Source organism: Cupressus sempervirens, chromosome 3 (genome assembly GCF_028749045.1).
Source record: "Cupressus sempervirens isolate cs-2001-9-10 chromosome 3, ASM2874904v1, whole genome shotgun sequence".
In the NCBI taxonomy this organism is placed as follows: domain Eukaryota; kingdom Viridiplantae; phylum Streptophyta; class Pinopsida; order Cupressales; family Cupressaceae; genus Cupressus; species Cupressus sempervirens.
Genome location: NC_143120.1, coordinates 353,514,649 through 353,538,087, shown reverse-complemented (window position 1 = coordinate 353,538,087; position 23,439 = coordinate 353,514,649). Strand labels below are relative to the sequence as shown.

Sequence of the window (23,439 nt, the reverse complement as noted above, 5' to 3'; positions counted from 1 at the left end):
CAGGCAAAAAATCTGATTATTAAAATATAATTTTTTGCAACTTTTTTTAATATATATTTTTTTAATCTTTCACTCTTATAACCCTAAAAGGGCTCCCATAACACTCTATAGTGAAAAGAAGAAAGAGAGAGAGAGATAGAAGAGAGATAGAGTTTTCTTGTTTTGCAACCAGCTGAAAAGAAGAGGAGAAAAGCTTGCATTTGTGACATTGGAGCTTGCATTTAGATCATCAAGGAGTTCATAGGAGCTCTTCTCAACACTTTTCAAAGCATTTGAAAGAGGTAAAAGTTGATTGTTTAGATTTTGATGATTTTTTTCTCTATGTTTATGGGTTTTTACTTTTTTGTTTGTTTATAAATTTTGTTTTTTTACTTTAGATCTTCATAAAATACAATGCTGAAATAGTAATATTTGGTCTAAAATGTCTTATTGCAGCAACCTTTACATTTTTCCTTACTCATAATGGCTTCTAGAGGTAAAAAAACCCAAGCTCTCTAAAGCCAATAAAAAATATGAGTGTTTGGAAGTTCACCATAGATTTTCCAAATAGAAGGAGAACTCAAACAAAATGCCTATTTTGCAAAACCATTAATAGTGGGGGGATAAATAGATTAAAATACCATATTGCTGGCATACGTGGTCATGATACTGAGCCTTGTGGAGTTGCAACTGTTGAGGCTCAACGTTTTTGTTATGTAGCCTTAAAAAAATATGAACAAGAAAAAGAACTAAAAAGAAAACAATTAGAAGAGTTAGCTCAGATTGGTTCTAGTTCCCTTCCACGCTCATCTACAAATGTTTCTGAGTCAGGAGGCTATGTTGGAGAAGGTTCTTCCCGTCCCCCCTATTGTCCTAGTGCTTATGTTGCTCATTCTTCTTCTACATCTATTCCTTGCACTTCTAGTGGTGCTACGGCTGCAGCCTCTTCTAATAGTATTGGCTTTGCCTTTCGTCCTAGAGTCAGAAAATATAGTAGGTTGGACATTTTTTTTGTACCACATACCACTCCTGGTGCACAACCCTCACTTGAGAGCATGGGCTAGAATAAGGAGATACATGAAGCTAGAGTAAGAGCAATTTGCAAGTTTTGGTTTTTCTGCAACATTTCATTTATAGCAGCCAAGTGCTTCAACTTCATTTATATTTGATTGTTTTACGTTTTAAGTTTTAAAATTTATATTCAATTTCATACTTTTAACTTGATGTTGAAAATTTGAAATACGCTAATTAAAATATTTTTATAAATGTAACAGGACTCCTTATTGGCAGGGGATGATTGATGCAGTTTCCATCTATGGTGCGGGGTTCAAAGCCCCCACTGAAGATGAGTTGAGTGGCACTCTCTTACTAGATATGGTTGAGGAGATGAAACTTGAGTTGGAGGACCATAAAAAGATTTGGAGCCAAAAGGGGTGTACCATTATGACGGATGGATGGACAAATAGGAGGAATAGAACCCTCCTAAATTTTCTTGTTTTTAGCGAAGGTAATTCATCATGCTCTACTTTTTGAAGTCTAAAATTTAATATATACTATTATTGAATAACGAAAATTTTGTTTTATTGACTATTGATTCTTGAATGATAATTATTTTGTTTAATTTTCACTTTCAGGATCCACCATGTTTTTGAGGTCCATAGATGCTTCCTCACGTGTGAAAAATGCAAAATTCTTATGTGAGACTATTGAGGTCATAAGGGAGATGGGGGAAGAGAATGTTGTCCAAGTGGTGATTGATAATGCAGCTAATTATGTTGCTGCAGGTAAAATTTTAACTTCTAACTTTCTAAGTTCTACTTCTAAAAAATTTGTTTTAGTTTTTCATTAAATTTTGGAAATTAAAAGTCTTTTAATACATCAAAAAATTTCATTGTTTACTAACTAATTTAAAATTGCTGCAAGAAATCTTTTGATGGATAGACACCCAAAAATCTTTTGAACTCCATATGCGGCTCATTGCATCGACCTCATGTTAGAGGATATTGGCAAGCTTGTATGGGTGAAATCATGTGTTACCAAGGCCAAAAATCTTTGCAAGTTCATCTACAATCATGCCTTGGTCCTCAGCACTATGAGGCAATACACGAAGGGAAAGGAGTTGGCTCGTCCTAATATCACAAGATTTGCCTCTAACTTTATCACACTAAAATCCTTGCTGACTTCAAGATTAGAGTTGAGGTGCATGTTTGTTGGTCCATAATAGAGTTCCTCCTCTTTTGCCACTAGCCCTGCAAGGATAGATGGAACAAAATGCATTTATGATGATGAAGGTTTTTGGGAGCCATGTTTGAAAATTGTGGAGGTAATTTAAATCTTAAATTTTAAAAGATTAAGTCTTAAAATTTTATAAATAAATTTATCTCATACATATTTTTGTTTTATTTTTATTGTGCAATTTTACAAAGTTTCATCATTCACTAAATTGTTTTTGTTTAATTGTTTTATAGATCATTGACCCCCTTGTATCCCTCTTACAAGTTGGTAGGAAGCCTTCTATGGGCTACATTTATGAGGGCATGAATAGGGCCAAGAAAGCTATTAAGGTCAAATATGTAGGAGTTGAGGAAAACTATGGCCTTATTTGAGACATAATTGATAGGAGATGGAAAAATCAACTTCATAAGCCCATCCATGCAGCAGCCTATTACCTGAATCCAGCATATCGCTTCCATGATGATTTCAAGGCGGATGAGGAGGTTCTTAGTGGCCTATACACAGTGATATCAAAGATGTCCCCTAATCCCATAGATATATTGCTTGAGATAGATGCCTATAATAATGCATCAGAGGCCATTTTTTCAAGTCAAATTTGCAAAGGTCGTTTAAAATTGCAGACAGATAAAAATTGCAGCTTAAGCCTTATACAATCTAGTTTCTAAATTTCTAGCTTTAAACTTAAAGTTCAAATTTTGAAATCAGACAAATATTTTTTTGTTTTCCTTTTTCAAAATTCAGATAGATGATGGCAAATGTTTGGGCCTTCAACCAAAAACCTCCAGCAAATCGCCATTCGCATTTTGAGCTAGCCAAGCAGCGCTTTTGAATGTGAGCGCAACTGGAGCATGTTCGAGCATATCCACTCGAAAAGGCGTAACAAATTATCTTTGTAGAAAATGAATATGCTAGTCTTTATGCACTACAACTTACGCACTAGGATCAGGGAGATTTTAGATATTGACACCTCTCTGATTACTCTAGAGGAGGTTGATCTAGAGTCTGAGTGGATCATTGAGGCTTCTGCTCTTGTCTTTGATGATGAGGACCTACAGTGGCTTGACCAAGCAAATAGATATGGCCAAGCTGAGGCTATGGCTATGGCAACAGAGGACCAGAGAGCTCCAATTGTTCCTAGTGGCACCTCACAGACATTGGCAGAGCCAGAGGCAGAGACTACAGTTGATCCTAGAGGCACCTCACAAGCTAATGCTATGGTCATTGAGACATCCAGGACCTACCTTAGATGCCTTACTAAGAGGCATTTTACAGATTATACTGAACTTGAGGTTGAAGCTGAGGATGAGGATGAGGATGATGATGAGGGCTCTGACTAGGAGCCATAGCTGTAAACTTATAGTCTTGTTTTAACTTAATATATGATCAAAATTTGGAACATTTGAATTTGATGATAACTATTGAATCTTGATGTGTTGGATTTCATAATACATAATAAATATACATTTTGATGGTTTGCATGGATTTATCATTTAATATATGATTCTATGCTTTACACTTTTACTTTTATAATATTTCCTTCAAGCTTCAGCTACTGTTTAAACTTTAAAGTTAAACTTTAAACTTTTATTACTAGTAATATAGTATTTAGCAATTTACCTTTGTAGTATTGTACTTATGTAATTGATGCCTGACTTTAAATATGTGCATTATGATCAAATTATCTTTTATTTAATGATGCTATTGTGTCTTTACGCTTTATTCAATAATGGATGCATGGAATGTTCTTTAAATCTTAAAAAATCTCAAAATTTTGAAGTTTTTTCACTTTGCCGAGTCACCGCCGAGCCAGGTCACGAGTCAAGTTACCCTTGCCGAGTCCATGCTATTTGTGACAGAATTTAACTCGAAACAAAATTTCAGTCCCTAACTATGTCCAACTCTAGCAAATAATAGAACATGATATAACACCCAATGTTTAACTTTTGCTACCAAAACTACCACTGTTGGAATATAACTACCTTTGGGCAGCAATGAGACTTAACGTGAACAATTCCATGCAAGAAATATCACAAGTAATGGAATCAACTCCTCAAATTAAATCTTTTGTCCCTGCTTGAGGAATTACAGTTGATCAATGTGAAAATGAAACAATAGATAAGTATTTGTAGAGCAATGGTATTGAACATGTAAAATGACAATGAAGTATTGAATCACTACAGGATTTGCCACATGGCTGCCAATTTAAACATCCCGATTTTGTGTAGTTGACGTCCGTGAACTAGAAGATCCAGAAATTTTTCTAAGCCCCGACTTCAAAGCTTCAAGATTAACTCCGTTTCCCACCCAAATACTCGTTACACCCATGTTGGAAACCTGAAACAATGAAGGAAGGTGAAGATGACATAATATCACTCTCTGCTTCCATTTTCTATCAAAAGATACTAACTGCCATATGACTTTATCAATCATGAATCGGCAATAAAACAATGACTTACAGCTTCAATGTTCCGATTCTCATCATCAAAGAAAAGCATTGACTTGAAGGGCACTCCTGTCTTTTGATGGATCTTTTCAAAATGCTCAGTCTTGTGACTCCAACTAGGGAATATTTCCTGCATTTTCAATAAAACAAATTGGGTAAAATATAAATTAAAAACTTCAAATTAAGGGTAAGAGATGGTTATGTAACTAACACTAACCATTGCTGTGAATAAAGATGTGATACCAAGATTATTCAAAAATGTTCTAGCAGTTGCAGGTGTCGGAGTTCGAGAAGCAATGGCCATACTAATGCCTTTTTCTTTCAGGGCATTAAGTATGCCCTTCGCCTGAGGATAAAGTGATGGCTTATCCCTTGGTGATCGACATTCACTGCACAAAGCAATCGTGCTTATCAGTGCATAGCATTATATTTCTTTCCTTTTAAATGTGTCCTTGACCATTCATTCACAAAAATATCTTGATACTATAAGAAAATGTGAAACATCCACTCCGTAAACTGACTTCACTGAGGAAGATTTATGAAGAGGACTATGTATATTGTTCAAAACTTCTGTGCAGTCTATAGACTTTGTGAATGGTAAATACCAATTATATGATTACAAGTAACAGATTGCAATGTTGCCTAAATTATATACAGAATGGACGCTAGGCATTTAAAATTCAAACATACTAATAATACAATTCTGGCCCTGCTAGTTTCTCTTTAGAATTTCAATTCTCTCGATGCAACCTCATTAATTATTTATTTTCCCAAATACTAGACTTCAAAGATAAACCAAGAAACAGTACATGGTTAAAAATAAATTAGGCCAGAATTTAATAATTTATACATGTCCTCTCTTACAAATGGACCATCATATTTTGCTATATCACAGCGATGAGATATGGGAGACAAATGTACTCTAATTTTACCTCATGCAAAGAGATGTTTAGGTCATAAGCTTGATTATTTGATGAATTACCAATTGCACTTAAATCTCAGGTTCCATGAATGGGCAGTTAGTTTGCCTATGATTTTATATGTATTCTTAAGTGAACAATTTACTCTCCCTTCAATACACTTTTAGTACAAATAAACTGCTCAAGAGTTAAAGCACATCTTTCTTTGCAGCAGTCATAATAGTGTCGGAATATACGGCATATCCTACCAAACAAAAAAAGTTAAAACTTTTAGGACTGCCTGTATGAATCTTTAGCAGAACTTGAATTTTTTAGGTTTTGTATTAAAATGAAGTTGATCAAAATTTATGAAATATAAGCTGCTTGCATCAAGTAATTCTGGACAACTAAAAACAAAGTAGCAACAAATAGACCAGAATTTATCATTTTGGCCATCTTTTCTATACAAATGAAGATACTGTTTCATATGATGTTCCAAATACAAACTTTGTAAGTAAATGATTTTCTAACAAATTCACAAATCAAATATTTCATAAAATTAGCAAGTTCAGGAAAGCAAATATTTTGTAAATTTGCAAGTTGAGCAATTAAATATTCTACCCACTTTGATGTGTAGGTCGGTTATGTACAAATGCAGTAGTAATCCTTCATATAAGAATATTACTGTATTTTAGATTCGCCTACCAATTACACGTAGTATGCACATCCGCAAAGTGGTCTTGAATTTATACCTTATAATGTGTCAGATTATGAACCAGAAATGATATGTGAATACAACAGTTTATCAAATACTCAGAAAACAAGTAACACAGGATTTTATCCTGCAAAAAAGCCCTCTCGCCAAGGGAATCAACCCAGCCCACCACAAGATAATTCCTTTATTAGATATTCAAAAAATTACAAAAAGTCTGCTCCTCTTATGACTTCAACACTCACTGATCAATCAATGATCAGAGCTTACATAATCAATAAAAATCCTCAAAGAGACACCACGATACTCACAAAATTATCTCAGATAAATATCCTGACAAATCTACACCAACCTTGAAAGGCTCGATACTAGTTCTCAAAAACAGTAGATAGAGAAGTAGGAACAATTCAATATAAATCTTCACTTACAGAATTGACTGCACTGCATATGGTAACTCCTCGAATGAATAAGTCTCCAACTTGTAAATAAGCATTCACACCAAAAAATGAACCACCCAAAAGAATACAAGAGTATCGTTATGAAAATGACTGGTGCACGCAAGTATGAACTGATATTACACATAATACTACGGAGCTGAAGATTCAATGAGTCAACGTGAATAGAAAAACCATCGACTCATTATTACAAACATAATCAAGCCAAAATTAAAACAAAATGGTACCCACGATGTTGGTTTCCACTGCCAACAATGCCATGTCAGTAAGCACAGTGTCCACGTATGGAGAAAGAGATCATGATTCCAACAAGAATATGAGTCACATGTCACACATGGACAGAAGAAGAGGAACAGATATCAAGAACCCAACAACTAAGAAGTCCAACATAGCACACAGCAAAATTGCAGATAGAAAACTGTTGGTATTCGACAGAGGTAGTACAATCTCTATCGCAGCTACCTAATTCAACAAAATACACCTCACCTTTTAGTGGCTCATTTAATATTCCTTACATCCATCCTCATCTTTGGTGCCCCAGACGTGACAGGCAGATTCCATCAAAAATCACCACATTTTTCCTTTAAATTTTTCTCAGCATGGATAGCAAATTGAAGTTATAGGCATGAATATTATGTTCTGCCTGCCTTGTACCTGCAAACTGTTGAAGATCGCAACTGCAATAGAGATCTTTATCTCTAGGCATCCATACCGTTATTGTCACCTTCAGCTGAAAAGGACATTTATGATCAATTGTAATATTCAATATTAAGTCATGTGTCATTCAACATGCATTGAGGCATGGAAATAGGAAGAGTCATATTTTGTTAAACTCAAGAGACCTTAGGGTTGTAATGTGAAGAGACTCTCTATGTGTTATAAACTTATATATACACTTGAACATTTTGTGATCAATAAAAGTGATATTTTGGTTGTGTAGCTGGGTTTTTCCCTTCATCTTGAAGGGTTTTCCCAGGATGATTCTGTCTCTCTTCCATCTTTCTTTGGCTCTTCCTCATTGTTGTTATCATTTATTTATGGGCTTAAAATCAAACATGGTACCAGAGTCAGGTTAGATATCAGCATTAAAAGAAGTCTCTTTCGATCACTAGTCCGTCTTTATATTTCAGATTTCTATTTCTTTGGTTCTGCAGCACTCTGTCCATATTTCGCTTTATTTCTCCTTGGTCGAGCTATGTCTTCCATCTGTGTGTATGTCCATGATGAAGCATTGTCTCTCTTCTCCACTCAATCTTTCACACTAGGCTCGATGTGCATTGTCCACCTGAAGTCTATCATGTGTCTTTGGTCTTTATGACTTGTCAGCAACGTTCGTTTATTCTGATGATTTGGCATCTGAGTCATCACCGCCGGCTGTTCACCCTTTCTCTCATTAAGTTACATATGATTTTTGGGTGGTGTCGATTCATTCCTGATCTCCGTCAGTTTTTTTTGCCTCCTTCCTTGAATCTCCTATAACAGCAATAAAACTTTTGTGTATCTTCCATCCATCTGTATTTAGCGTCGATTTTTTTTTATTAATTGGAGAAAAAAAAACGTGTTCTTTTTTCTAATGACACTTTATTTCTAGGTAATTCGAAATTCTCATCTGAAGGCAAGACGTATCTTGCATGGAAAGAACCTGAGTATCTTGCCATGTCACTATAAGTCACAGTTTGCATTTTGTAACTGCCGTTTGATATAGGTTCGTATTCCTTCAATTCATTTGGACTGTTTTCATTTTCATATTTTATTTTATCGGCCTTCCTTTTCAGGAGAGTATTTATTTATGATTTATTTATCATAACTTTATGTTGGGAATTATCTCTCTTTTGTTATTGCCTACACTTTTGGTGTTTCTTCTCTTGGCCCTCTTCATGCGTCTCTTTCACCTTTGTTTGATTTTAGTTGATTCTCTTCAATGCATGTGTGTGAAGAATTCTGGTCGGCGAAATGTTCAAGGACGAAGGAGTTTATGCTCAGTTACATTTGAATATATATATATATATATATATTGGTGTTTCTTCTCTTGGCCCTCTTCATGCGTCTCTTTCACCTTTGTTTGATTTTAGTTGATTCTCTTCAATGCATGTGTGTGAAGAATTCTGGTCAGCGAAATGTTCAAGGACGAAGGAGTTTATGCTCAGTTACATTTGAATATATATATATATATATATATATATCTTCTTCTTTTTTTAATTTTTTTAATTTTAATTTATGTATGAGAAATTTGTAATATAGAAGTATCGAGAGTTTATCCTCAGATCTGTCGTGTGTTTTTTTCAACTATCATTTGAGGTAAGTAGGTATTCAGAACTTGTGTTAAGGATTGAGATGTTGAAATTCTTGCAAAAGTTGGACTGTGAGATGAGTCAGTCTGGCAGTGACGGCAGAATTTTTATGGATCCTTCCTATAGAGCTGGAGCCGATCTGTTGCTACTTTTGAAGTTAATTTTGGCAGTTAGAGAATTGAGTGATCAGCGTATTTTGAAAAGTTTATATTTTTTGTCAGAAAATTGTTGTACTCTTTTGGCACTGTGGTCAGTGATCTCTAGGGAGATATACTGTATTTATTTTAGTTCTGTTTTGTTATTTGGATAATAAGCAGAAGTCATCCTAGCTTGCTCTGTAAGCATATACATGACTCTCTGTCTTAATTATTTTGTTTTCTTGTCTAATCCTCCAGTGATTAGAATTTGTGAAGAACTCTTAGTCAGACTATCCCATCCTGGATGTTGGTGTTCACTGTTAACGATCATCATCTAATTCATCTAGGGGGTTACAGTTCATATCATTATTTTTCTTGTTTTGTGAAGGGTGCATGCTTACCTATGGATCTCTCGACTTAATTCTGAGGAGTTGTTTGTACGCCTTGTGCATGCATTTTTTATCATCTAAAATGAGTATTCAATACACAATTTCTGAATTTCAAGTACATCAAGAGAGACTAGTCTACATAAAGATAAGTATCCTATAATTATCAAATTTCTGTCACAGAGCTGGAAGTAGTTATTACTTTTCAGTATTTATCTCTATATATCTCTTTATGATAGGTTGATTGTATGATCTCTCTTTGTTATAGGATGAAGCAATGAGACAAGATTGCTTTGCATTCAGAGGGAGAGATTCAGCCTCAGAGGGAGGATACTACCCAGATCTTATTGCATTGATCAAAGCAGTCCTTGATTGATCTATATGAAAAGTTGATGTCAATTTAATCTCTATTGATTGCAAGGGGCAACAACGATGATTTTTAGAGGAAGATATTCAACTTCAGAGGGAGTTGTTTTTGGTTGAGAGGAAGTCTTTATAATCTCTCTGTTTTTCTTATACATGCTTTTAATGCTTGTGGTATTTGTAAAATTTGAGACTCTTGTTGGAATAGAGTTTTCAGCTGTGATTTTATGAACTAATATTCACATGAAATTAATAATAAGTTGTGAGGACAACCTGATAACTCTTTCACATATGAGAGATTCATAGTGAACATGTAGAGAGAGTCCATGATGTCATCATGTTGAGAGATTCCACGATGGGAGTTTGAAGTCATGTTGAGAGAGTCCATAACTGTATTGAGAGAGTCCGTGATAAAATGCTGGTTGTAAACCTTACTAACTTGTCATGCTGAGAGATTCCATGACAACGTCACGTTGAGTGAATCCATGATGAAAGGTGATTGTGATTTTGCAGTTTTGTCATGTTGAGAGATTTCATGACAGCATCAAACCTGGTTGTGTTTCTTGCTAGATTCTTTTTCATGTTGAGTGATTCCATGAATTTTATAGCATCTATGAGATTAGATTTTATCATTGACATTTTGTGATTGTTCTCGCTAAGAGGGAGTGTTGAAGATTGTAGCTGCAATAGAGATCTTTATCTCTAGGCATTCATACTATTATTGTCATCTTCAGCTGAAAAGAACATTTATGATCAATTGAACTATTAAATATTAAGTCATGCATCATTCAACATACGTTGAGGCATGAAAATACGAAGAGTCATAATTTGGTAACCTCAAGAAACCTTTGGTTGTAATGTGAAGAGTTTCTTTGTGTTATAAACTTACATATATCGCATCAAGCGAAAGGCATTGTACACTTGAAAATTTTGTGATCAATGAAAGTGATATTTTGGTTGTGTGGCTGGGTTTTTCCCTTCATCTTGAAAGGTTTTCCAAGGATAATTCTTTGTGTCTCTTGCATCTTTCTTTGGCTCTTCCTCATTGTTGTTATCATTTATTTATGGGCTTAAAATCCAACAGAAACTGCCAGAGGGATAGCAGATGCGGACATAGACTGTTTGCATAATGCAATCCTATTCTAGCACTTGAGGATGATAGTTGTGGGGAACAATGGTTGTGAATTAAAGGTTATTACAGGTCTAGCATAAAGGCACAAACACCAAAAGGCATATTCTAGGGGAATTAAATTTAAATTATTTGTTAAAAAAATGTAGTGTTGAACAGGAGGATCATGAAAAGAAGATATTATGACATTGCTGAAATACTCCAGGCAATGCACTATTTGTTTTAATGAAACTTGTACAATTTGTTCAATCCATACAAGAAAATTCAATTGTGAAGCTTACATCGTCAACATTCATGTTGTTTGTAAAACATTTCAACTACTGCCAGTGAAATAAAAACAATAGCAGATAAGAAGGCACATACAATAAACCATAAGTTGGCAAGAAGTTATCAGCAGGTGTTTTGGTTCATCTTAAAATGCTACGGAATAAACACAGCTGACCAATCCTAAAAATCCAGTGTACATGGCTCTTTTCCTTTGACAATAAGCCCTTTCTTTGGTATATGGACATTTTAATGTTGTCAAGACTGCTTTCAGTGATCTTGGCTAAGATACTAGTGCTGGTTTCGTTCATGGGTTCAGACCAAATAAAATTTTGGATGTTTGGTTCATTTTGGGTTTGTCCATACAAAAATATATAAAAATTACATATATCTAACCTTTTTTAACAAATAATAAACAAACATTTTAAGATAAAAATATATCTGATCCAAAAAAATCTAGCATAAGGAAAAAAAAAGCGATGCGAACTCTGCGTTGTTATGCCTTCTTGGTGGACTTCATCTACAACAGTTAGGGTTGCGGAGCAAAGGAATCAAAAACCATAACTTCATTCAGATCTCCCCCCATGTCAAAATTCATTTGCAAATTTGGATAGAATGACAGATGATGATGGTTTGTCTAATTTTTTCCCTCCTCGAGTAACCCTAAGCAGAAGATCCGCTTAAAAACTAGGGTTGTAGATAAAAAACGAAGAAATTTGGGAAAGCCCCATGCCCCTAGTCCATCGATGGAGAAGGCATCTCAGTTTGGTGCCAATGATGAGGGTGGTTGGAGTAGGACCGAAGGGCATGAGAGGAAACAACCTCCCCAGCAGATGAATAACAGGAAAATTTGCTACTAAAGTGAATAAAATTCCATTAGGGAAGCAAAAATATCCCCCTTCTACTCCTCTAGTCATGTGATAACTCCATCATCTACTCCTTACTAGTTTCTCCTCCACATTTGGACTGGAGGCAATTTATAAATCCTAATCTAAGCCCTCCATTGAACCTGTTTGTCCCATTGACTCATGTGAATCATGAAGGTTCCCTACCATAGGCTAATAAAGATTTTAAATACCCTAATTATAAAAAAATTAATTATAGAAGGGCTTTGGAAGTATTGTGGGACTCATGGCCTTTTTGTGAAGTGGAGTGGCTCGGGAATCTCATTTGATATCACCGGAAAGTGGCTGAAGGATTCTTTCAAGGACCAAGTAAGCATCTCTAACCTTGATTAAGATTTTTAGTTTGTAGATTGTAAATATTTTCTGTTAAGAGATAGACTGTTAAATGGAAACCCTGCATTTGTAAAAAGTTAACATCTGAAATTCTGGGAATGGTCCCATAATTTTAATCCTAGTGATTTATGCAAGAGGAAAATGTTAAAATGGGTAATGATCCCTAATCTTCCCGTCGAGCTTCTGCATAGCCATATTTTATCTAAAATTGGCAACCTCCTTGGTGGCTTTGAAGGTTTGGAGGAAGATTTTGTATCTTCTACTAATGTTAAGATGTTGATCAACCTAGATATGGATGCTATCTACATCCAACTGAATATTCAAGGGATGTTGCTGAGAGGATCACTTTGATCTTTGCTCTCCCCAACCCTAGTAGAAAGTTGAGATCCCTGTCTAAGAAAATACTCTTTAATGTGTCCAATCCAAATAATACTATTATTCAATTAAACCAGAAGGAGGGAGTTTTACTATTTTGGAGGGGAATCCTTCCTCTACCCATACCCCAATCCCCTCTAAAAAAATGCCCCCTATCCTTGAAAACAGGGGAATTAGGGTTGCAGAGTAAGCATATTCCATTGAAACTCCTAATATTCAAGATCAACATACTGTGTTCCAATGATGGAACACAATGATGTTCAAGAAGTTGTAGTAGAAACTAATTCTAAGCAAGTTTTGGATTCTATCCCTCAACTTGAGGCTTCTAGGCCTTCCCCTATAAGGTCGCAACTTAAATCTTCTCCTAATGTGGTTGAGCCTTGGGATCTTGATAATCAAACTTTGGAATATGAAGTTGGTAGTGATGATTCCCAACCTTACGAAGAGAAGACTATGAACAATTCTGCAATAACTTAATAACATAGTAACATGGGGATGTGTCCCCGCCATTTTTGAGGGCCACACCCAAGACGAGAATGCACCCAAGACGGGGGGACAACGTTCCCAGGTCCCCAGCAACGCCACCCAAACGTCGCCGGCAAGGACGTCCCCGTTGGTGAAGGGGGGATGGGGATGTATCCCTTGACCCAACAAGGGACGGCCAATCATCCCCATGAAAAAGTGCAAAAAAAAAAAATTTAACGTTTCGGTAAATTGCTTTTTAATGTTTGGTAACCCTAGGGTGTGTGGGGCCCATCTAGAGGTTGAAATCCCATCAAGTCTCTTTGTTTTCTCATTTCTATTCATTTCATGTTTTCTAGTTTTAGCAATAGCAGCAAGAAAAAGAGTGAAGAGCTCATAGAAGGGTGCTTATTTGAGTGAAGAGAGTGTGTTGAAGGCAAAGAGGAGTAAGAAGAAGCAAGAGTTTTCAGCTTGTTCAAGAGATTTGTGAAGCAAAAGGTAGGGTTTTTCATGGTTTTTTAATTTTATATTCTGCTTTTTTAGGTCAAGATCATTGTTGGGAGAACTGCTCAGAAAGAGAGAAAACCTACAAAGTCTGTTAACTTTGCTCTCATGGCCAACATTGATAGTGTGTTTGAACCTCAAACATATTCCGAGACTAAAGGAATTCCAGAGTGGGAACAGGCCATGACATCTTAACACCACAGCCTACTGAAGAACAACACTTGGGTCCTTTTTGATCTTCCACCAAGGAAGAAACCTATTGGCGGCAAATGGGTTTACAAAATCAAATACAAATCTAATGGTACTTTGGATAAGTACAAAGCTCGTTTAGTTGTGAAGGGCTTTTCTCAACGTCAAGGCATTGATTATGAGGAGACGTTTGCTCCTACTGCAAACATGAGCACAATCAAATTAGTCCTAGCCATAGCAATTTAGTTTGGCTAGAAGGTCCATCAGATGGACATCAAGAGTGCTTTCTTGAACGGTGATCTCCATAAAGAGGTCTACATAATGCAGCCTCCTGGTTTCAAGTTTGTTGGTAAAGACAGAATATTATTATCTCTGAATCAAAGATGTCGAACTTCCAATGATGATCAAATCATCCACATAAATAACCAGAAGGATGATGTCACTGTCAATAGTCTCGATGTACAAATTTAAGTCTGAAGAACTCCTCTTGAAGCCTTGATCACTAAGGTACTTATCAATTTTTATGTACCATGCCTGAGGGACCTACTTCAAGCCATAGAGAGCTTTCACCAATCTAAGAACCTAATGGTCTTTACCAGCAACCTTGAAACCGAGAGGTTGCATCACGTAGACCTCTTCATGGAGATCACCATTCAGGAAAGCACTCTTGACGTCCATCTGATGGACCTTCTAGCCAAACTAAGCTACCATGGCAAGGACTAATCTGATTGTGCTCATCTTTGCAATAGGAGCAAAAGTCTCCTCATAATCAATGCCCTAACACTGAGAAAAGCCCGTCGCGACTAAACGGGCTTTGTACTTATCCAAAGTACCATCAGATTTGTATTTGATTTTGTAAACCCATTTGCAACCAATAGGTTTCTTCCCTGGTGGAAGATCAGAAAGGACCCAAGTGTTATTGTTCAGCAGGCTCTAGTGTTCAGATGTCATGGCGTATTCCCACTCTGGAATTCCTTTAGCCTTAGAGTATGTTAGAAGTTCAAACACACTATGAATGTTGGCCATGAGAGCAAAGTCAACAAACTCTATAGGTTTGCTCTTTTTCCGAGCAATTCTCCCAATCAATGAGCTCATCATCACGAAGATTAGCACGTTTCTTAGCCCACCACTTAGGCCAGAGAGGAGAGCAACCAACATTAGTAATAGGAGATGCTTGGTGATCAGGTTTCTCATCAGAAGAATCTGGATCAAACTCGAGTAAAGCATCAACAAATCGAGGTGATCCTGTAGGAGAAGCCGGAGGTGTCTATACAAGGATCACTGGTATAACTGGAGCTACAGGAGCTACTAGAGGCCTCCCATCAGGTGGAACTCATGGAAGCCGAACTCCCAAATCATGAGCGTTCATAGGCTAGTCTGTTGGATCAGGAACAGGAGAAACATGCATGAATGGTCCTCGTTGCTCATCAAAAACTACATCATGATTGTACAAGAGATGAGATGTCTCAGTGTCGATCAAGCGATAGGCTTTGTGAAGACTACTGTATCCAGCAAGCATGAGTTTTTGACTCTTGGTATCCAACTACTTCTGTGAGGCATCAGGGATCCAAACAAAAGCAATGGAGCCAAAAACTTTCAAGTGACTGTTTATTGGCTTGCGACCTGACCAGGCCTCTTCTAGAGTTTTATCTTTGACCGCCACTATGGATGATCGGTTCAAAAGATAAACTGCAGTGTTGACTGGTTCTGCCTAGAACTTCTTCAGAACATGTCTGTGTTCAAGCATTAATCGAGCCATCTTGGTGATTGTCTTGTTTCGTTGTTCAACTACATTGTTCTGTTGTGGTGTGTGGGGTGTGGTTAATTGGTGTTTGATGCAATGAGTATTCAAGAAGCTAGATAAATCATTAGAACAAAATTCCCCCCCCCCCCCCTCCCCCAATGTCTGATCTCAGAGTAATAATAGATTTCCCACTCTTTTTCAACTAAAGGTTTAAACTTCTGAACTACACGAAATACATCACACCCACATTTTTCTACTGAAATCAGCAACAAGCAACAAAAAATAACTGGACCCAAGAATAGGAGTGGCCATAGGGCCACAAATACTGGCATGAACAAGCTGAAGAACCTAAAAAGCTTGCCATGAATTGCCACTTGTGAAAGGTGTACGATGTTGCTTCCCAGCCTGGCATGCATCACAAACTCCAAGCTACTAAGTGTAAATCTCTAGCAATCCAAGGACAAGCTCATCCCGAGCAAGTTGAGAGAGAATGTGCATTTATGTGCCCATACCATTAATGCCAAAGTGTGCTAACAGAAGATCGCCGAGGATCCATAGCTAAGTCCTGAAAATCACCATAATGAATAAGTTGGGAAAGACCATGATCCTCAAGACCCACTACAATAGTAGACTGAGTCGCTCGATCAATGATGGTACACTAATGTGAACTGAAGGTGACATCCAAGTGTAGAGAATGTCGCAGTAACTGGCTGACTGAGAGTAGATTTAGTTCCATTCCTAGAACATAGTACACATCAAGGAAATGAGATTCCTCCCAGCAGACTAAATCTGCATGTTGCCTTTGCCAACAACAATGTACTCTTCTCCACCACCAAAAATAACAAAATCTAAATAAGGTTGTCAGTCAGTAAACCAATCTCTGCGATAAGTGAAATGATGAGAAGCACCTAAATCAATGTACCAGGCAGACGACTTGACATGATCTACAGGTCTTTTAGCCATAAAGGTGTAATAGGCAGATTCCGTCTGCTCAATGTGCTCTACACTGTTCGCTTTGGGCTGCAAACCTGATTGCTTAGATTGTGCAACTAAGCGTTTCTAACATTCAACCTTCATGTAACCAAACTTGTGGTAGTAGTTGCACTGAATGTTCTTCAACCTAAAAATGTTTGACGCTGGAGCAAAAGACTTCTGTTGAGACAACTACTGAAACTTGCCTTTATCCTTCTGAAAGGATTTAGCAACAAAGGCTTGCTCTGTGAAGGTGGAGTTGGAACTGCTACCAAACTGTGGAGTTGGAACTGCTACCGAACTGTTGTTTCCACCGATCTTGCTGAAGCAAAAGTGTGTAGAGATCAGTGGACTTCAGATCAACACTAGAAAGCATGATGTTGAGAGTCTCAATAAAATGCTCATAGGACTTCAATAAACTTCGAAGAGTGATAACCACAATGTCCTCTTCCTCCAACTTGCGACCAATGGTAAGCAACTGATCACGGATTTCATGAATCCTATTCATGTGTGCCTGGAGCGAGGTTCGCTCATCCATGATGATAGAAAACAAAGTGTTCTTCAAGAAGAAAGCTCTACTTTTCTTAGAAGTCTCGTGAAGACCTTTGAGATGTGCCCATATCTCGGCAGTTGTCTTGTCAAATGGGATCTGAGAGAGTTGATCGTCAACTACAGCTAATCTAGGAAGCATCACCGCCTCTTGATTATTCAGATCCCATGTATCATGATCAATGCCAAGAGCAATCGGACGCTTCGTAACACCTAGAACAATTTGATCGGTATTCTAATATTCAAAAATTGCTATGATTCTCTACTTCCAAGTGTCATAATTTCGACCATTGAATTTTGAGTTGTGCTCGAGCAGAATGTTTGTCAAAGATGCCATGGCATGTTTTTCAATGAAAATCTGCGAAGGCACGTTCTTCGAGGCAAAAAAAGGAAGACCTAGAAAATTTGGAGTGACCCAAAAGAGAGCTCAAAAAACTGAAAAAAATGTTGTTGATTTCTAGATCTGCTGGCTCCAAAAATGAGGCACGAAAATCAAGGCACCCAGAAAAAACAAATGACAACCCAATTGAGCTCTCAAAAAACCCCACCAAGAATCTCTGATCACAAATGAAATTTGAGCCCAAAATTAAGGCTTTGAAGAAAACCCTAGTCGACAGCAATGGAGGCAAAAAAATTGCAAGCAAAAAGACACTCGATTTTTTCAAAATAGAGACAATTTTGTTGAGATGGCATAGAGGATGAAGAGTTGACACAAAGAAGGGAGATTCTTCACCCTAAAATCGTGATTTTAGCAAACCCGCTACCAACAAAAAGGGCTTGAAAAAAATGACCTCAGAAAATGGTGTTGCACATTTTTACACCAATCGTGAGCTGCTTCAAACGTGGGTTTTAGACATAAGATTTGCAGAAAAAATCGTCCAAAGATGTCCTGATTTTTGCAATCAAACGAGCCAATAAAATACGGACACAATTTAGCAAAACCTTAGCATATAGATTTGAATCTGCTTGCAAAAAATATCAGTCACGATTTTCCAAACCCTTAGCAAAAAATTAGTCGCCATTTTTGCATAGATTGGTCTCCAAAAAAAAAAACCTAGTCGAACCTAGGTGTTTTTGAAGCTAAGTAAATTAGGAAAAAGTTAATTTCAAGAATGAAAATCCGAAAATTTCAATAAGATATTTTTATTTTCTAAAAAAATTCAACCATGCCCTAATACCATATCACGAAGTAATTGGAAAATATTTACTTATTATTAACAGAGACTGAGAGGTCTATATATACAAAAGAATAAAGCGATATTTCCTTAGGAAACGATCGTAAAGAAAAGAAACATTCTATTCTAGCTAAAAGAAAGCTAAAAAAGCTAACAAATAACTATAACGAACTAAATAACGAACTAAATATTAGAAACATTCTAAAATTTATAATAGATTACAAATAGATTACCATTAACTAATAATAGACATTTATCTATTATCGTAATACAATATACATCCTACTTCATTCTTTTGGAGAGAATGACTAAAATGCAGGAGCCACTGCAACTCGTGGTTATGGCGAATGAGTAGAATAGGCGTGATGGGTCCAGGACAGAGCAAGGGTTGAGGGTGAAGGAGATAGTGAAGAGTGATGTATTTTGGAGTGATGCAAAATACATCGTCTCTTTCATCACTCCAATTTTCTTGGTCATCAAATATGGGGATGCGGATGCAACTACTCTTGGAGAGGTGTACGAGTGCATTGATGCTATGCTTGGCCAGATGAGGGCAATTGTGCAAGAGAGGGACCCGAGTTTAGCATTTTACACTGAGTACATTCAGCCTATTATTCAGCGTAGATGGGACAGCCTCAACACTCCCTTACATATGGCTGCTTATGCATTGAGTCTGAAGTGGTACATGCCTAGGCTTGGGAGAGTTACACCACTGAATGATGATGACGTAATCTATTATCAATTTCTAATTTAGTACACTTCCACTTGAAAGTTAGAAGTTAGTACACTAGCACTTACGAATATTTAATTTGTTAATTTACTAATTAGATTTGAATTTCAAGTGAAGGAAGGATTCTTCAAGTGTATTGATAGGATGTATGACATTGAGACAGTAGGGAAGGTTCGCACTAAGTGGACCAAATTTGCTACTCTTAAGGGCTATCTAGCTAGAGCAAAGGCTGACATAAAAACAATGGCACAAGAGGATCCTAATTTGTGGTGGAATTGCCATGGACTCAAATCAACAACTACCACACTAGCCATCCGTCTCCTATCTCAAGTTTCATGTTCTCCAACTTTAGAACCTTTACTTTTCACTTTCAAATTTCAATCTCACTTTTGGTTTAGTCTTTTAGTCATGAATTTCAATTTCAATTTTCTGATTCTCATAATAGTCATTTGATTATTATGATGTTATCTTAGGTATCTAGTTCTTCAACTTCTGAGAGAAACTGGTCTACTTATAGCTTCATCCACTCTCTTAAGAGGAACAAACTTACCTCTGAGAAAGAAAAGAAGCTAGTGGTTGTACGTTGTGCCTTGCGTATCAAAGATCGCAAGACACGTGTGTACAAGGAGAGCCCTGCAGCACAATAGGATGTAAAACCAAAGGAAACCTCACAGATTAATGAGGATGCAGATATTTCTAATGCAAGGTTGGTTGGTATTCCTCTTGCAGCTCTTACCCTTGAAGAGGTCGAGAGTTCGGAGGATGAGTTTGTTGAGCCTAAGCCTCAAGCTGACATGGATGATTAGAGACCTCTAAGCAGCCTCTACTACATTTTGGCGGCCCTTGGGCCTTTAGTACTAGACACTTTGTCTTTTGATTTTGTAGTCTATACTTGAGACTTGGATATTATCACATTTGTCATTTAAAGTTTGAAACATTGAACATTGTGATCATATCACGGTTGTTGCTATTTGATGTAATTAAGTTTATGATGCCACTAAATGATTGATGAGCTAATGATAATCATACTTTGATGCCATTTGAATCTTCAATCTTTGATTATTTTAATTTAAGTTATTCGATAGAAGTTAGAAGTTAGAACTTAGATCTCTTTCATTGTTCATTGTTCAATGTTCAATGCAATGTAAAACTAAACTAGTAATAGCAGTCTTGATGAACTTATACTTTATATTCGTGCCTTATATTGTTACACATCTTTTCATAATTAGCATTTTAAGTATCATGTGTATAGTATATACAATATAAACCCTATCCCACACCGCCACCCCCCCTGTCATCCCCAAATTGAGGCTCCTTTGTCCCCCCGTCCCAGAAACTTGTCCCCCAGGCCAGTGTAACTATGCTTAATAACAACCCTATAGAAACTTTCTCTGAGGTATTGGTGGAAGTGGAGGAAGTTAATATCCAAAAACTTGTTAGAGAAACTTATTAATCTAGGGGGTAAAAATTACTCTGGAAGATTTGATGCTAGAGCTCATTCACTTGGCCAATCATGAGAACTTAAAAGGCATTGATAAAGTTGAAGGAGATATAGACTCTCCAGATTTTGCCAAAATTATAAGAAAAGAGGACGGAAATCTTTGCATGAATTAAGAAGCCATAATGTTGTGGCTAAGGGTCAAACTAAGTTGACTAACATCTTTTATGTAGGGAAGGGGAAGTTCCTTCTTATGGAGCAATGAGAATTTTAACTTGGAATGTTTAATGCCCCTAACGAACAACGCTTACTAAGCATTATATTAGTAAGACTAAATCTGACTTACTCCTAATTCAAGAAACTAAGTTGGATGTAAATGAATTGGCTCTATTTAACAAGAAATTAGGGTCTAAAGAAATTTCTGGAAGCCCTACTCATGGGGCTTTTGGTGGCCTAGATATAATTCGGGACCCTTGACTTCTATCCATTCAGCCTCAAAGGATTAAATATGGGTAAGTTGCTTTGTCACTGATTTTAAACTTAATATATCGTTCCTTTTAATTAATGTTTATGGCCCTGCATAGAATAATGACAAACAAAGTACTTGAAGGAAATAGACATGTATCTTCTATCCTCTAGCATGCTCAGCCTTATAGGTGGTGATTTCAATGCCATTTCAAGGAATTTTGAAAAATGGGGGGGAAGCAAAAAAAATTCTAAAGCAACCATTGACTTCAATAACTAGGTTTCTAAGTCCTCTTTGTTAGAAATTGAAACCAAAGGTAAGTCATATACTTGGACCAATAGAAGGAAAGGCTTTAGTTTCATTGTAGAAAAACTTGATAGATTCTTCCTTTATGGAAGTTTCACTGATCTTAATGCAACCTTGGAAACCGAGACTTTACATTTATCTGGTTCAAATCATTACCCAGTTAAGCTTCAACTTCTCAATGACATAGGTCCTAAATGTTGCCCTTTTAAGTTTGAACAAATTTGACTTAAGGATGAGACAATCGTTGCTAAGATTGACAAATGGTGGAGGCTGAGGTCTCGGACTCCAAACTTTATTAAGGAGTTCAAAAACTAAAAATCATTAACATTAATCTATTCAAATGGAACAAAGATCACTTTGGGAATATCTTTGAATTAAAATCAGAGTTAGACGCCAACTAGAAGAGACAACTTAGAAATCTTTAAACAAGGTATTATACCTTAAAAGAAAAGAATGTGTTAACCAAATATGAAAACATTCTGGCTAAAGAAGAGGCATTCCGGAGACAAAAATCCCATGAAACTTGGTTGGCAAAAGGAGACAAGAATACAAAATTCTTCCTTGACAGTACCAAACAGAGAATATCGGTTAATCGTATTACTAAGATAAGAAGCAAGACTAGTATCTTACTTGAAGAACCTGTTGCCATTTCTTTAAAAGCAATTAATGTCTTTAGTGACATTTTGAACAACTGGGAAGGATCAAGGATCACAGATCAAGCCAAAATTTTGGCTAATATTACTAAATTGATCAGTGATGAGATTGAACTAGCTCTGCATCAGATGAACCCTGACAAAGCTCCAAGGCTTGATGGATTTCCAGCTCATTTCGTTTAAAAAAAGTGGTATTTTATGGGTGATAATATTGTTGATGCCCTTGAACATGTTAGAAACTCAGGTTGGTTGTTAAAGGAAGTTAATAATACCTTTATCGCTCTTATTCCTAAAAAAGAAAAAGTCAGAAGCTTCTCTGATTTTTGACCCATTGCTCTATATAATACTCTCTAAAACTTATTAACTACAACAATTGCCAATACGATTCAGAAGCTTCTTCCTTCAGTCATTAGCGAACAACAAAGTTTTGAGTCGGGAAGATCAATATATGATGGCATAATTATTGTAGAAGAAGTTGTTCACTCTGCAGAAAAGTGGGGATTCGAGAATGATGATTAAGCTTGATATCAGTAAGGCCTATGACAAGTTTGATTGGCACTTCCTTTGTAAAATCTTAGAAAGCTTTGGCTTCTCAAAAACTTGGATCAGCCTTATCTTTGAAGGAATCTCAACCCCTATGACCTCAATATTAATTAATGGCTCACCCGAGGGATTTTCCCACATTTCTAGAGGATTCTATCAAGGTAACCCTATGTCACCCTATCTATTTATTCTTATGGCAGAGGCTTTAGGGAGACCTTTCACTAATCAAAGAAACTTGGGCTCATTAAAAGGGCTCCAGATAACTAGTGACATGGATCTAACTACTCACCAACAGTTTGCTGATGATACTCGATTGTATGGTCACGGTGACACTAAATAAGCCAAGACATTCAAAGGGGTTCTAGATTGTTACTCTAATGCCTCTGGTCAAGAAATCTAAAAGGAAAAATCTCAATTGTTTTTCTTTAACATAGATAAGAACATAGAAGATGAAATCTGCAGAATCCTGAATTTTAAAAGCAGTAATCTTCCCTGCACATACCTAGGGTTACCTATTGACCTTGGTGTGCACTCATCAAATCTTTGGAACGAACTGTTTGACAAATCAAAAGGACAAAATCTTGTAAAGGAAAAGGGCTATCCTTGGTGGGTCGAATCACAATGCTTAAAGTCATCCTCTCTGCATTGCCAATCTCTCAGCTTTCGTGTATTTATGTCCCAATTCAGAAGCCGGAGTGCTTGAACAAACTCATAAGGACCTTCCTTTGGCAAGGATCTGCAGAAAAGAGAACGTATTCTCTTCTTGCCTAGGATAAGGTTTGCAGGCCCAAAGAAGGTGGAT

The 23,439-nt window shown here is 36.7% G+C and overlaps 1 protein-coding gene across 1 annotated transcript in view; it reads right to left on the bottom strand.

Moving 5' to 3' along the window:
• Positions 1 to 4,248: 4,248 nt before the first annotated feature.
• LOC149566440 (Haloacid dehalogenase-like hydrolase (HAD) superfamily protein) overlaps positions 4,249 to 23,439 on the bottom strand; it is a 42,385-nt gene continuing 23,194 nt past the window's right edge. Inside the window, exons 2-4 of the mRNA XM_089819796.1 lie at positions 4,875 to 5,046; positions 4,671 to 4,787; positions 4,249 to 4,548 (exon numbers count right to left, since the gene is read on the bottom strand). Of these exons, the coding sequence (XP_089675922.1) occupies positions 4,417 to 4,548; positions 4,671 to 4,787; positions 4,875 to 5,046 (421 nt within the window). The 3' untranslated portion in view covers positions 4,249 to 4,416. The remainder of the gene's footprint in view (positions 4,549 to 4,670; positions 4,788 to 4,874; positions 5,047 to 23,439) is intronic.